The following is a 16,763-nucleotide window of genomic DNA, read 5'->3' on the forward strand; positions in this document are numbered from 1 at the left end:
CCACCTAGAATGAGGTAATAGGTCTCAACTTTGTTTAGGCCCTGTTTCGTTCGGGAGGTGAAAAGTTTTGGCGTGTTGCTTCGGATATACGGACGCATATTTGAAGTATTAAACGTAGACTAATAAAAAAAAAATTACAGATTCCGCCTGTATGAGAGACGAATTTATTAAGCATAATTAATCCGTCATTAGCAAATGTTTATTATAGCACCACATTATTAAATCATAGATTCGTCTTGCAATTTACACGTAATCTGTGTAATTATTTTTTTTGTCTATATTTAATACTCCATACAAGTGTCCAAACATTCAATGTGAAATGGTGAAGAGTTTTTGTTGAGAACTAAACCGGGCCTTATTCAACAATGCAAGGAGATCTAGCTATTACTTTTATTTTTCATGTCAGCCTTTAACATTTTATTTATATACTAGGTGTTTACCCGCGCTTTACTGCGGAAATTACTAAGAAATTCTCAATATTTTTTTTTCGATAATCAAGTTAGCAGCAAAAAAGAAAAATAATAATGAAACATGTATATATCCTGAAACAAACAAATGATATCTGCACTTTAATATGAAACATATTGATAGGTATATGTTAAATATTACAAAAATTATTGATAGATTTGTTCAAATATTGTGCAAATGATGTAAGGTGTGATGATTGGATATGCTTACATGGTGAAATTAAATAAATTGTAGATGATGTTGTATGCTTGCATGGATTAAATATGCAATTTATTGCTAATGAGTGATGATGTGGCATAGTTGCATGCTAAGCTTTATACTTAGTGGGCTATAACTTTATAGAAAGTAATAGAAAGTATAGATAAGTCCTCATGGTGTTTCAATTTAGATAGTTGTTCAAAATTCACACTAAACACCGTCCAAATCGAAAACAAATATAAAATCTCTCCTTCCACACATGGCCACACAACCCCCATTCCCCTCATGCAACACCGTTGATCCAACGCTGCCGCCTCCCATCGGACAACCCACCACCGGACGGCCCACCACCGCCAGCTCCCTTTTTGGTCCCTACCTCCGTTTCCACTCGCCGTCGTTGGTCACATCCATGTCCACGTCCGCAACACCATCTCCCACTGCCCAACAGTCGAGAAGGGCTCACATCTCTACAACCGTCGAGCTCCCCAACGAAGCTGGGCGATGGGCCGCCGCTACCGCCATCACGGATCTCATCGCTCGAAGACGGCGGTTTTTGGTAACAATGACTCCGAGGATTTAGTGGAGAAGCTGAGGCCCTCCCAACGATCTAGTGGCGACGATCACAGGGACCTCGGCAGTGCCAAGCAAGCCGAGGCTCCCCTATTGTTGGCTTTCCCTCCCCCTTCCCACTGTCGCTGGCTTCCCCTCCCCCTTTGGCAATGACCTCGACAAAGACTGGTCGTGTAGCTTCAACAATGACCAGATCGGGGTGTCGTGGCCATCCTATCCTACTTCTCATGAGCGTCCTCCGCTGGTGGCAGCATACCATGGATCTGGCCGACGGTCGTCGATTTCTCAAATGGGCCGATTTGCTCGAACTAGTAGCCTTGGCGGGCGGCAGGACGTGGGGGGAGGGGAGGTGGGACCGCTTGGGGGCTCGCCATCTTCACCCTGACGAGCTCTGGTGAGTACTTTGCCTTGAGGGCTTGACATGCTCTGATGAAGAGTGGGTTTTCTCAGGAAGTGCTAAGTGACTTTTGGTGAGTCGTGACCAACGCTGATGTAGAGGGGAATATCTAATGTGGCACACTGAAATTAAACGCCACCTCACCACACTGTAAATAGCCTGAACCGGAAATTTTCCCGTATCTTTGAGGATACCTTTAGCAGACGTGCATATCTTTCGAAACAATTATTGGATGGGTCTATCTGATCTATCAGCATTATTGATTATTAATTAATTTTGTTTTTATAAAGGATGTGATGAATTTTGGCTTCTGCATCAACTAAGGCCCTTTTTCATTTATAGGATTAGCCAAGAATTTTCACAAGATTTAAATCCCTATAAAATTTTTTTTTACGTGTCTCTTTTGTCTCGTAAGAAAAAGGAAGCAAAAGATTGTATTCTTGGAACACTCTTTGTAAATATGTCTTTGTTTTTGGGCACTATATCAAATGACTCGTATATGCTTTCATGTCTTTGTTTTTGGGCACTATATCAAATGACTCGTATATGCTTTCATGTCTTTTTTTTCACTTTGGATTAGAGAAACATATCGCTTTTAAGTTATGTATTTTTCATATTCTTGTGTTGTCCTATGCATAAACACAACACATACATTGTATCACCAATTACGATGCACTTAATTATTATAAAGGAGACGATAAAAGTAAGAGGCAATTTCGTTGAAGCCCCTACTTTAATGTGCAATATTAATTTTACCCTTTTTTTTTTCTGTGCTTTTATTTTTGCCTCTGTTTTTTCTCAAATGAAGCCAAGTTTTACCACTAATTTAGATGGACTTGTTAACGGTGTTAAATTTTTGGTAAAATGACATCTATAGCCTCTCTTGCTATTGCACATTTCGAAGTTTGGCAGATTCAAGGACAACAACAGCAGCCAACCAGGCTTCAAGCGCAGCAAGAAGTAGCACGATCAAGAAAGCAAGCAGCAGCACGATGCCGACGTCATGCCGCCGAGCAGGAAAAGGCTGCGCCGCTGCCTCACGGGCTTGCTTCGATGCGGCGGCACGCCGAATTAGTCGCCCCGCTACGGTGGCTCGACGGAGACCCGCCGCAGCCTCGATGCGCCGCAACGTCGCCGCCGCATCGTCTCGCCGGAGCCACCGCCTGCCCACACCTCCTCCCCTGCCGCCTTCTTGGAGCTGAACCGAGTCGCACGGCCTCCTCAGCTCCTCCCCGCCGCCGGGCCTCCTCCTCGCCGCGGCTAGGTCGGGTCGCTGCCTTGTCCGCTGCTCCCTGCTGCCATGGCCTCCAGCTCGTCGCGGGTCGGGGCGCCGCCAACGGCTGCTGCTGCCCGCCGCCTGGCCAACCCACTGATGCCGCCTGTCACCGCCGCCACAAGCACAGGTAGCGATGAAAACGGATCGGAAACGGACGGAAACTAGCTTTATCATATTCGTTTTTATTTTTTTTTCGGAATCGGAATCAGAATCGAAAACTCGGATACGAAAATGAAATCGAATATTATCGAATACAGATACGGAGCGAATACGAGACGGAACGAATATGGTAGCGAATATTTACCGGTATAAAAAGAATCCCTCAAATTGAGTTTCTTTATCAAGGAAGAGATATCGCTTATTATTTTAGATCAACATCTCCAATATTTATACCGTTAATTTTGTTGATGGTCCTACAACCATATGGGAAAATCGATTTTTATGTTGTTCCTCTAAGAGATCCATATGCAAATATGATTATCATTTTCTATTCCCAAGACCTTTTACTAGATGTATAACTTATTACTTACCATTGTATAAATTGGAGATGTTATTTATTTTATTTCACATCTCTGAAACTTGTAATGTTTGTTTTATACTTTAAATGCTTTCAAATATAAATGCTATAAACTATAAAGTGGTAGATCCCGTTGAGCTCTACAACTTTGATATAGAACACATCTCCATCAGATGTCGTTTGAATTGTACATATGAGATTTTGTAAAAATTAATATGGTATATTATAATGAATATTTAGACCCTTAAACTACCCCAAATAATAATATAGTCAATAAGAAAGTTGTAGATCTCATCGAGCTCTACAATGTTGATATAAAGTTTGTCTTCATCTGATTCCGCATGAAAAAGTTATGTATATATACGTGTTTTTTTAAAATTTGCTCAATGTCTGCGGATATAAAAAAAATTCCGGATAGTTTCCGACCGTTTTCCGATTCCGACGGATAGCACCCTTAATGTATTCGTTTTCGTTTCTGAGAAAAAAAATCCGAATTCGTTTCCGAATCCGAGAATTTCCGGATAGTTCCGACCAAAACTATCCGAATCCGAAAAATGATCCGGACGGACGGAAACTATCCGAACCAGTTTCAACCCTAAGCACAGGTCGTGGTCTTGTGGAGTGGAGGCAGATATTAGTCCTAAATTTCCTAAGGGCAAAAAGGTCAATCAATATTTTGGAAAATATTTATTTCTTTTTTCTCTATTTTTTTACTGCAATAACTCTTCTCCACTCCCTTCCATAAAAAAAATAAGGCTAAACGCCTCTTTCAGTTAAAAAAGCGAGGGCAAAAACGAAAACCTAAAAAATAAAGGTACAATTAATATTAGGTATAAAAGTAGAGGCATAAACAAAATTGTCCCTAAAAGAAATGAAGAAACATGACAACCAAGTACTTCCAATCTGTTCCTAAAAAAAGTACTTCCAATCTTTGTTTTAGTTCTCTACACATTTATTTCTCCTTTTTTTTCAGAAATTTGACTGATTTATTTTTTGGTTTTTGATTTTTTTTATAACTTCTTTGTTTCTTAATTTGTAAGTACTACTTTTATTTCCTAGGCTTTGACACGGTTACTCGTATTTATGGCTAATTATTTTTTCATTGGTAGGCGAAATATCTATCGACAGCGAGCCATCTGTGTGGATTCCGTCAATCTTAAGATATATCGGCATATGTTTGTAGGGATAGAGCGTGTGTACGTTTATGGGGATTAGTATTTGTGCATTATGAGTGCAAGCATTTGTACGGTGTTTTAGAAAATATTATTTCTTCTGTTTTATCAATTTGGTAGTATGAAAAGTATCTGATTTCTTTCAAAGAGAACACATCAAATGAAACAACACAGTTGTTTCTGCGGTACACATGCACAGTACATACGCTCGTCCATTTCACATGGCCGTGTTATTTTCGTATTATTCATCCTATTATTACCGTAGAATATCTCAAATAGCTTTATTGGATTGCATTATTCGGACCACTTGTTGTGAGCTATTCCCTCCATATTCGGCCAAACTATTAAAGCTTTCATCACCGATAGCTCTCAATATATTTATATTTTTTTTACATTTTCTATGTAAGGTAGTCCTTTTTTATACTAATAATATCATGTATTTTTAATGCTTACAAGTTAATTTATAGAATAGAAGTTTTGGAACTAAAACAATATAAAGTTGAAATTGTCAAGTATTATAAAATGGAGGACGGAAGAACAGGCTGCAGCTGTAGCCAAGGCCCAAATCCAAAAGCCGTTCTGGCCTTAGTTTGGACACCATGTAAATATTGACGACAATAAAGTGCAGACTAAGCAGTGAAAACAATACTCCATCTGTTCAATTTTTTTACAAAGAATTCACATAATTCAATAACCAAACTTGATAAGTGTTGATTAATGGTGAGTCACATTATTGTACATATGTAGAGATCTTTTGTGATCCTTAGAGCAAGTTTAATAGTATAGCTAACTATTAGCTCCAAATCATCTATAGCCAATGTAATAGCCAATAGTTGCTTACTATACTGTTAGTACCTGGTCATACCTATCATACACACATTACGGCTTGGAGTCCGTGCTGCATCTGTAGCCTGCTGCTTTTCTCTCTCTTCCTTTATCTTTTTAAAATATGTTTATAGCTGACTTATAGCCTGCTATTCTACCTGCTCTTACAGAGTTGCCAACAGTAATAACTTTAAATTAAGTTGCCCAAAATTCCTCACGGATCCTGTGCTGGATAGACATGTATAAACTCAAACTGGAGGGGAAATGGTAACAATTTGTAGCTAGCTCTCTTGTTCAAAAGAATCCTCCCTGCAGGTTGTTCCAATAAAAAGTTCATAAAATGAAATTATTATTACATAATAAAAATAAAGAGAAAATGTTCAGCGATTTATTTATGTTTCTTCCCTCCAAATAATGCCACTTTTATGATACCATGAAAAAACATAGCTGTTTTCTAATATCCTCGAATCAGTAAATGGTAACACCGGTGGTGTGCTCAGTAATAATAAATTCATGTTTTGAACTTAATCAGGAAGATATTTTACTATTAAAGATGAGTATACATGTTTCTCAACTGGGAGAAGGGTAAACCAAATTTAAACGTGTTTTACTAGGAAGTGGATTTTTGTTCCTCAAGGGGACATCCCTCGTTCTGTGCATGTCGTTCAAAAAGTTATCAAATCTTTTTTAAAACAATTGTTAAGATAGATCAATATGTGATATATCTTTTCGCAAACATGCAAGTTAAAATTTGACTTATACAATTCGAAACAAAAATAACAAATTTGACCGTGAATTACGCGTTCACTTCATAGTCAAATTTGTTGTTTTTGTTTCTACTTGTATAAGTTGAATTTGAATTTGCATGTTTGTGAAGTGACATATCACATATTGATCTATCCTACTATTTTTTAAAAAAAAATTGATGACTTTTTAAGTGACATGTAAAAATGAGGGGATATCCCCTTAAGGGATCATTTGAGTTTTCCGTTTTACTCTATTTGCTTCAGATGCACAATAGTGTAAAATACTTACTGTATGGCTGAGTAAAAACAATGTTTTGGTGGTATCTCAAGTTCATCAGCACTTCTTTCAAACATCTCCAAAACCTTGCTTATCGTAGGGCGAGAGCTAGGTGATACTTGTATGCACCACAGGCCAATTGAGGCCATTTTTCTTGCAATCTCCTCAGTTTCATGTTCCATGTCAAATGAGTGCAAGCTTCCAACATCTGCCAAACACCTATAAATCCAGTCCGGAAAATACATCTCGCTTGGGTTATCAACGCTTGCTTTCAAGTTCTTCCTTCCCCCGACCATCTCAAGAAGCATCATTCCATAGCTATAGACATCTGACTTAGTTGAAACAACTCCAAATCTTCTTGAAAATACTTCTGGTGCAATAAACCCAATTGTTCCTCGCATACCGGCCATTGAAAGGTAGCTTTCCTTCGGATTGCATAACTTAGCCAAGCCAAAGTCGGCAATTTTTGGGACAAAATCATGGTCAAGTAGGATATTGTGAGGTTTGATGTCAAAGTGTATGATGCGTGTATTACAACCTCGGTGCAAATACTCCAAGCCTCTGGCAATGCCCACTGCTATATCATAAAGTTTGTCCCATCCTAGTGTTGTTTTTGAATTTTCAGCATAAATGAATTTTTCCAATGATCCATTAGGCATGTATTCATAAATAAGAGCTCGTTTGGATCCCTCCAAACAAAAACCAACAAGTGTAACCACATTAACATGGGAAGTCCTTCTAATGCTGATAACCTCATTTACAAATTCTTCTCCATTCCTTGTCAAATCATGGAGGAATTTCACAGCAACAGAGTGGCCATCAGGTGAAGTACCTTTGTATACCATTCCATAGCCACCTTCTCCTAGCTTCTCACTGAAAGACCCTGTCATATCCTTTAGTTGTGAGTACTTGTATCTCTTGGGCGCTAGTGAACCATAGTTATCAAGTAGCTCTTCAATATTTTCCTTAGGATTGGAGTTCTTTCCAATGATCCTCAACTGAAATTTTCCACTCTTACGAATTTTCACAACAATGAAGCAAGATATGACCAAGAGAGTGGCTGCAACAGTTGAAACTAGTACAAAGAATGAAGGTGAGATGTATGCTCAATTTTAGTCAATATAATAGGAATGAAAAATCAGCTAACGAGCGCTAGTTGCATCTTAAAAAAAAAGCAATAGATGTTTTTGATGGTCCTATACTCTGCCATGCTATAAGAATCATAGTGCCATGGTTAAACAGAGGATTTTTCCCTCGTTCGGCTCATTGAAATTAACCTACTCATTGTTCTGTCATCCTACACTTCATTTTTAGCAAATGTGATATTTTTGCAGTCAATGCTTGTTGTTTATCAAAAAAAAAACATCATGCCCTATATTTGTTAAGAAATGGAAAAATTGCTTCCATAAATGTGTTTCTTCATTAGGGACTTTTCTTTCACTGTTTATTAAGGAAGTCCATGAATTTCTGTATTTGTTTTCGTGAAATTTGTTCTTGATTTCCACTTTTTTTTATGCAGCCTATAAGGTCGTTACTGTCTTTTGGGGTAAAAATATGATAACTAAACAGTGCTGACTGGACAGTGATGGAAAAACATATATCAATGTTTGTTGAGTAATGACAAAATTAATATTTTGGGTTTAATTAAAAGCTGACAACAGGACCGAGATTACAAGTAAAACCAAAAGAAATAAAAAAAGGGTAACACCAGTTATAAATTCAGAAAATAGAACAACATATACCCTATAAAATCAGTATGATTGTGGCAACCACCAATAATTAATAAACCAAAAAAATTAACAAGATGTATACTTTATGTTTCTACGTATAATACCTGCCAATGCCAACCTCATGCGTAACTTGCTAGGCTTACCATCTGCAAAGAAAAGTTGTATAACTATGAGATTCAATTGAAACAGAGCAATGGTAACATTTGCAAATTAAAATGTACAAAAATGACACTAGGATATAATTGCAAGATAACGTGCCATTCCGATCCTTAGCAGCAATTGTGTACTCTCCGGATATCTGACTGCTTCACAGATGTGGAACATAAACATTGTCTAAGTATGATATTTTACACAACATTTTCTCAAAAAAATAATGTATTATTTTCAAGTCTAATAATCAAAATGTTTGTGTAAACGAGTTATCTACATAACATGTCAGTTCACACAACGGTTCAGAACAAAATACTATTGATTATTGGATTCATCTTTTCAAATATGCACATTCTCATAAAAATCTATAATATTGTTTATATAGTTTTTGTAACAAGCACTCTGTTCGGTTATATTATATCAAATTACTGAAATCAAAACTGAACTGCATCAAATCAACTAATTAAAATGACATTATTTTTATACGTTACATTTTAATAACCCGGGTAATGTTTGGCTAATTGAGTTTGGTTTTTTTTTTCTCACTCCCAGCACCGCCACTAATAAGTCAAGACAAAATCATAGGTAGGGTCAAAGGCAAGGGCAAAAAGGAGACACATATTAAAAGGTGAAGGATTGTGCATATATGTGGTGGATCTAGTGTTCCTCCATGTCAGATACGAGGAAGATGGATGGTGCTCCCTCTATCCCAAATGAACCAACCTTATATCAGATATAATATATTCTAGTACGGAGTACTACGAATTTGAACAAACAACCCGAGGTTATTTGTTTAGATTCGTATTACTAGAATATATCACGTTTCATATGACATTAGTTTATTTTGGAACGTAGGAGTACCAATTACATTAAGATGACATAGAGAAGTGTGAAAGGGCCTGTAATCTAGTGGTTACAAGAGTCTCAGTAGCACCTTAGGTCCTAGGTTTGACTCCTTATGGGAGCGAATTTTCCAGGATTTAAGGGCTTTATACTTTCAGTGATAGGCGATGTACCCATCGACAACGAGACGTCTGTTGTGCTGTGTAATTCTTAAAAGAAAAAAAAAGATAAAAAAATGACAGAGCGATGGCTGGAAAATATATATATATATACACACACAAGATTGCATTCCTTTTTTCTTCATTTTTTTTATTACAAGCTTTTGCATTCTTACATCACCTCCACGTGATTACCGTTCTACCAACATTAATTAATTAATTTGAGAAGCAATCAGCATTAATCAAAGCGAAGGGGTCAGGTTAAAATTATACTCTCTTGAGTTGCCCACTTTCGGTGGTCGGCAACCTTTTACCCGTGCACTAGCTCGAGTGTGATGCGCATGCATGCACGCACACGTCCGGTACTGTACGAATCCGTATTATATCCATACGATGAAAAACACATCTATCCTCGTACACATATACAGAGGCGGGATTACGATTTTAAAGTTTCGTGTTCAAAATATAAAAGGTTAAAGAGGATTTTATAGCTAAAAGCTGAATTCTATTTGACGTGCATAATATATATATACTAATGGTATAATATATTTATAACATATAGTATACGAATACTCTCTCTCTTTTCTTATCTTTTTCATACTTATATAATGATTGCATATTGTATATACTTCCTCTGTCCCAGAGTATAACTATTTTTAGAGTTAGACACGGTTATTAAGAAGGTACATAGAATTAAATAGATAATGGTTGTGATTGAATGAGAAGTGGAGATAGGTGAAAAATTTAAATGGTGAAGGGATGTGATTGGTTGAGAAGAGAATGTCAGTGTAGAAGTTATTATATTTTAGAACAAATTCTAGAGGCCGGAAGTTGTTATATTTTGGGTCGGAAGGAGTACTTTGTATATGAAATTCTTATATATTCATCTGAATACTCTTGAGCTGGACCTGACATATGAAATTCAAAAGGTTCGCGAAAAGAAAATTTTTAGATGTCACATCGGATATTTGACCAGATATCGGAAGAGGTTTTCGGACACGAATGAAAAAACTAATTTTATAACTTACCTGGAAACGTGAGACGAATCTTTTGAGACTAATTAATCCATTGTTCGCATATATGGGTTATTGTAACACTTTGTAGCTAATCATGGACTAATTGGACTCAAAAGATTCGTCTCACAAATTTCCCCCTAACTATGTAATTAGTTTTTTTAATTTATATTTAATGCTCCATATATATATGTCCAGAGATTTGATACGATGTTTTTGTGAAAAATTTTTGAGAACTAAACCAGACCTGAAGTTTGGTCTCTGTTGCGTCTCCGGCTCGGGCACTCACTCGCTGGCCAGCCAAGAATAATTGTCGTTTTGTTACCCTCTTAAATATGGTGCCAACGACATTTAGGAATCTGGAACAAATGGTTTGGTCCGACTGGTGCTACACTCCGAATAGGTAGACTGGTAGTCAAATGTCTTTTATTTTACTCATGGCAACGTGATTGGAAAAAGAAAATACAACTTGTTGGCTACAATATATATATGTAACTCTGTTATTAGTACTGGTCAGAAATAAGGGAAGTTCTATCATCATTTATCTATTTTTTTTGAAAAAAATAATTATATGCCTTATGACTTATGGTGCCATTATTGCAGGCAATCGCCAGATGAGGTAAGGTTATATAGTTTTTTTTTTAGAGAAAGGCCATAGGCCCGGCTTCTATTGAAAGCCCGTTCTAGGTGCAGTCCCAGACATTACAGTACAGAGGCAACGCCTCAAAAGATTACAAGTTCAACAACTAGAAATTCGCATTTTTAATAAAATACTAAGAAGTTCAACAACTAGAAATTCGAATTTTTAATAAATCTTGTACAATTTTTCTGCAGCTCAACAGGGTAACTACACAGTTACCGCCCGGGTAGGGTCGATACCACTGCACCAAGCTTACGATGCCAATAATATAAACCATTTGTGTTATCTTAAATATCGGAGAAAACTATAAATCGAGCGATCAGATTTCATTTGACCATCGGTTAAATATTAAATTATACATAATAAAAAAATCAATCAATTAAACATTTAATTTTTTTTCAAAACACAAATGAAGACACACGTTATTAAATGAAACAATGAAATATATGTTTTTCCATCAAAATATAAAAGATTTAATCAAAATAAATATAATGATGTGATGGGATTATACATTTTAGAAAAAAAATATTTAAAGTGAGAAGGAAGAAGGAGAAGCTAGCTTAGCTGCAGCCTTGCATGCATGTAAGTATTACTTTACTCACCTCTTGATCCCGTGGGGAGCAACGGCGATGCCGGCGCCGACGCCGGCGACGCCACCACCACGAGGTTCGTCGCGGTCGGCGGCCTGTAGAACGGCACCACCTCGAACCGCGTGTAGCACGTCAGCGAGTAGGCGCGTCCTCCTCTCGTCCTGCACCGCATATATCCATGTCCATGCAAGCTCAGATCGATGCCGGCATTGCCGTCTCAATGTCGTCGTGGTCGTGTCAATCCTTACATCGGCAGCGACGCCGCGATGCTCTGGAGGCAGCGGCGGCAGTCGTCCGGCGAGAGGTCGTCGACGCACTGCACGAACGCGTAGAGGCTGCTGCCGTCGTCGCCGGTGATGTTCGTCTGCCCGAACGCGAACCGCCGGCCACGGGAGGACGACGACGACGACGCGGCGGCGAGCGCGAGGCGGTCCATGAGCCGGCTGAGCGCGGCGCCGAACTGGGCGGCGTCGCCGGCGCTCGTCATGTTGGGGTTGTAGAACGAGAACTCCTGGTCCATGTCCGGCCGCGCCAGGAACGGCGCGCCGGCGGCGTACCGGAGCAGGCAGTTGTTGTACAGCATGGCGCCGCCCACGGCGCGCGGGCAGGCGAGCAACAGGTTGCCGGCCGCCATGGCCAGGCAGAGCCGGCACACCTGCGGCGGCGCGTCGGCGTAGCAGATGGCGAGGCCGTGCGCGGCGCCGCTGGCGTCGTTGGCCGCCGCGTATCCGCCGCCGGACACCGCGGCGTCGACGACGTCCTTGAGCACGCCGCGGAGGCTCTCGCCGTAGGCGCTCCCGGCGGTGTAGTTCTCCGGCGAGCACTCCGACCACACCTGCACCGTCTGCGCGAACGCCGGCGGCGTGGTGCGTGCGACGCAGACGTCGGCGACGACGATGGCGAGGAGCACGGCGAGGTTGGAATCCATGGCGGTCGCTGTGTGCAAAGCGAGTGGCCCTAGCTCTAGCTATATAGCAGTCTAGCACCTCTTCAGCTATGGAGTAGAATGGAGTATTAGATGTGGTTGATGATATTATAAGTAGTTTGATTTTTTTTTAAGTTAAACTTTATTAAGTTTGACTAAATTTATAGAAAAATTTAGGAATATATCTAAAATATCATATTAATTTTATTAAATCTAATATTAAATATATTTCGATAAAATGTTTGTTTCGGGTTGAAAATACTATCATATTTTTATATAAACTTGACCAAATTAAAGAAGTTTAAGAGAAAATCTAACGACTTATAATATGAAACGTAGTGAGTACCTGTTATTGTTCACCGACTATGTTTTAACATTGACCATTAGTATTTTTTTTATGGAAAACTTAGTGCTTACAGTTATAATACAACGACGCTTTATTTATTAGTTCTGATAAAATAGACTAATGATAATAAAAGTTTAAATATGAATAGCAGTATAGCACTTCCCCATCAAAATAAATAAATAAATAGCAGTATAGCACCTAGTGACAAGTATATAATGGAAAGAATATGCACAAACTTTTTCTTCCTATATATGACAGCACAATGCATCCAACTGTCTTTTAGCCAATAACTTTATGCCAAACTTGTTTAGTGAATCATGTGTTATACAATGCTATACTATATCTTTAAACACCAGCTGCCAATTTTTACAGTAAGTAGCTAGTTATATTATCGTACCTGCTTTGTAAGAGAAGGTGATGAGAGAGAAAAGTTAGCAATTCCTAAACAGTCGCCAGGCACAAAATCATCCCAATACAGCATGATGAATCCAACAGCCTGCTAGCCAATAACTTTGGCATACTCAAATAGTGAATCATGTGATCAAGCCTACTCCATTCGTCTCATAATGGAAGAGATTATATCCTCAAAAATTAATAAAAGTGATTTTATAATTCTAAGACGGTACTTTATTCTTCACCTACCACCTTTTGTACTAATTTATTCCTTCATATGATGTTTTTTACTAATTAATTTCTCCAATCATCACTTTCGTATTGTCTTTTTTTGGTTTTGCCACTTTCTTATTTTTTGCAAAAAAAAAAAGTATAATCCCTTATATCTTAGGACGGAGGAAGTATACGTCAACGCTAGATCGTTAGTAATATATGACGTGAAAATTTTTGTAACCAACACTACTACTATTGTGTCTTGATACCATAGATATAACTTCTTGACTTTAAGTGTACTTTCTGTCTACACCCTAAGTAAAAAAAAAGAAGCCTAATTGTAGCTATGAACCTGCATGTGTAAAAATCTAATCTTAGCTATGAAGCTGAATATGGGCTCACATTATTTATAATTAGAATTGGAGTTTTTTATGTAAGGAGTACATGTGAGCAATTAATTAGTGCTGGGCTCTCCAGTAATCATTAATAAAGTGGAATCCTAGGAATACTTATGACTGGGGTCAGCGAGGCCCATGTGTCAACGAGTACTAACTTAATTCTCTGAGACAGTCTCCTGTCGAGCAATAGCAAGCATGCCATCATTGACCAGACAAGATGCAGGTCTCGTCATCATTTTCCACTTGTTTTGTTTCAATGGAGTGTGTACATGCAGGACCAAGAACCAGCTACTGATCATTTCAATGGGCCGACAAGCATTCACAGCAGCAGCGAGGACGTGGCACGGTGGCAGTCGGCACCACCATAAAAATATGCTCCTCTGTTTTCTTTTCTCTAATGATGTTATTACGTCATATATTTTAGACGAAGATTAGTATAATAAGTAGAAGAGGAGTATTACGCTACCAATGAAATGAAGTTTATTTTATAGCAAGGACGGATTTATAGGGTGGTCCTCGGACCACGCAACATATACTAAATATAGGAATTTAGAAAAGAAAAAGAAACTCTAACACACGAACACAGCCTGGAAAATGAGGTTTAAAACGCATCCACTGAACATACACTTGTTTCCAATACTCACTCCTTCCAAAATGTTAGATTTATTTCATATTTTGATTTTTTTTTCCAAATAAGTTAGTAATATTTGTAGTTTTCATTTATCTAAAACTTAAATGAGGAGATAAATTAAATATTTAATTGCAACCTGAAGAGCCATCTTAACACTTATTAGTTGTCTCTCTTTAATCTTTGTTACATGTAAGATGTGTTAATTTCTCCTTGGTTTTGGTAATAAAATTAATATGTTTAACTCTTTTGGATGAAAGGAGTACTACCTATGAGCCCATTAAGAATTAATTTTCAAATAGAAGAAAGTACAAGAGAACAAGATTATCTAGGAAGATTAGTAAAACAAGATATTTAGTCGATACATTAAAAAAAATTACTGTTACTAATCATCCCTCCTCGATCAACCAGCCAAGATTCCTGTCCAAATTAAAATGCTATAACCAGTTGCTTCCTCCAATCTGCAATGCAATGAACAGAAACATACAACGATTGTAATGACAGTCCAAATCCACGTGGATTTACTCAACTTCATGTACATTTTCTTGAACATTATATTGTACTTACCTACGAACTAAATAGATTCCCCCAACTTCCATGTACATTTTCAGGTACATTGTACTGAGAATAAGTCTAAGAAATCCACGGGAGCAATCCCCTTCTTCTATATTTGCATCGAAAATTCTTCCTCGAAAATGAATGGCACAACAGAGGTACTGAGAAAGAAGTCTAAGAAATCCACGTGAGCCTAGCAATCCCTTCTTCTATAATGGTAGCAGAATTCTTCCTCGAGATTGACTTTTTACTACACTAGACCAGTGTTACCTCATCAAACTCGAGTGGCTTCGGCCACATGCCCACATCCTCACCAACTCTACCTGCTATGAAATCCTAGGAAGATGAGAGGAGAGGAAAGAAGGCCTGAACCCTAGATCCCAAACAGGGAGGGGCAACGGTAATGGCTTTGCCAGAGGAGGAGGAGAAAAGGCTAGGGCTGGTGAGAAGGGAGGCTCAATGGCATCTTGAGCATCTTGAGCGAGGGAAATTCCCTGACCTCTGCAAACATGGTTTGGTTCCCAAGTATCCCACATGAAACGGGTTTAGAATACCTCATCCCGTGGGCTTTCAATTGGATAAGAGAATTGGCCCATGAAATTTTCTCGTCGGTCTTTTCTTCGGGAAATGAGTCAGAATCTCAACAGAATTCAGGCTACTAAATGAGACATATTGTGGTATAAAACTTTTCTCCCTTAATCTCCTCCAAGCTCTCTTAACTGAACAAGTAGGGACAGGAATCAGCGAGTCCCATATAAAACCAACCTAGTACCGGATGTGACATATCCTAGTACTATGAATCTGGACATACATATGTCCAGATTCATCGTACTATAATATGTCACATCCGGTCGTAGATTCATTTTTTATGGGACGGAGGGAGTATAAGGTGGTGTTTGGATGGGAGGGGCTTATTTTAGTCAAACAGCCCCTAAGATACCAACTTAATAATTCTAAAATGAGGCTGTTTTCTGTCGAGCATGCACGTCATTGACCAGACCAGATGCAGGTCAAGCGTCAAAAGTCATTTTATCTGTGCTTGGTCATCATTTTCCTTTGATTTCATTTCAACGGAGTGTGTACATGTAAGACAAAAGTAACAAGTTGAGATAGGCCGACAGCAGTCACAGCAGCAGACAAGAAGGCTGAGTTCCTTTGGACGAGATGGGAACCAATCTGCTCACGGTCCATTAGCACGTGATTAATTAAGTATTAGCACTTTTTAAAAAAAAATAGATTAATATGATTTTTTTAAGTAACTTTTATATAGAAACTTTTTAAAAAAAACACATCGTTTAGTGGGTTAAAAAACATGCGCGCGGAATTCGAGGGAGAGTAGTTGAGAACATCATGTGCCGAACACAGCAAACTCACTTTGGAACAAGAAAAAACCAAGGGATACTAAGAATTTTTATCAAAAATAATCATACAGAACCCTCTAAAATAAAGAATTGGTTACTACCCATTTTTTAAAAAATTCCTATAAAATAGACTATTCTAAAGATTTTTTTTAAAAAAAAGTATGAGGTCTCACCTCATATTTTTCTCTGTATGTGTCAGACTTTCTGTGTTTTTTGTGTGCTAATCAAATGATAGTTTTGAAACTTTCATATGTTTCATAATCTCAATGAGTAGGACATTCTATTCCTACTTTTTTTTTTCTATTTCTATCTTTCTTTCAATTACGTTTCAAAGGGGCGAATATATAATGGTAGACCATGCTACCAACGGATGA

At 38.3% G+C, this 16,763-nt stretch overlaps 1 protein-coding gene across 1 annotated transcript; it reads right to left on the reverse strand.

The window, feature by feature from the left end:
• Positions 1–5,113: 5,113 nt before the first annotated feature.
• LOC127769887 (LEAF RUST 10 DISEASE-RESISTANCE LOCUS RECEPTOR-LIKE PROTEIN KINASE-like 2.4) lies at positions 5,114–12,520 on the reverse strand. Its single transcript, XM_052295547.1, has 5 exons — positions 11,819–12,520; positions 11,583–11,731; positions 8,281–8,322; positions 6,459–7,521; positions 5,114–5,732 (listed from the first exon to the last, which is right to left on the reverse strand). The coding sequence occupies exons 1-5, from the start codon at positions 12,496–12,498 to the stop codon at positions 5,705–5,707; spliced, it is 1,962 nt and encodes a 653-aa protein (XP_052151507.1). The 5' UTR covers positions 12,499–12,520; the 3' UTR covers positions 5,114–5,704.
• Positions 12,521–16,763: the final 4,243 nt, after the last annotated feature.

This window comes from Oryza glaberrima, chromosome 4 (assembly GCF_000147395.1).
Source record: "Oryza glaberrima chromosome 4, OglaRS2, whole genome shotgun sequence".
In the NCBI taxonomy this organism is placed as follows: Eukaryota; Viridiplantae; Streptophyta; class Magnoliopsida; order Poales; family Poaceae; genus Oryza; species Oryza glaberrima.

What these genes read in the sequence shown, in the direction of transcription:
- LOC127769887 (XM_052295547.1), bottom strand. Translation starts at nt 12,498, where the DNA reads ATGGATTCCAACCTCGCCGTGCTCCTCGCCATCGTCGTCGCCGACGTC. An exon ending in GCTCCCCACGGGATCAAGAG is followed by an intron (nt 8,323 to 11,582) that starts GTGAGTAAAGTA and finishes TTTTCTTTGCAG; the next exon opens with ATGGTAAGCCTAGCAAGTTA. An exon ending in CATGAGGTTGGCATTGGCAG is followed by an intron (nt 7,522 to 8,280) that starts GTATTATACGTA and finishes TCTTTGTACTAG; the next exon opens with TTTCAACTGTTGCAGCCACT.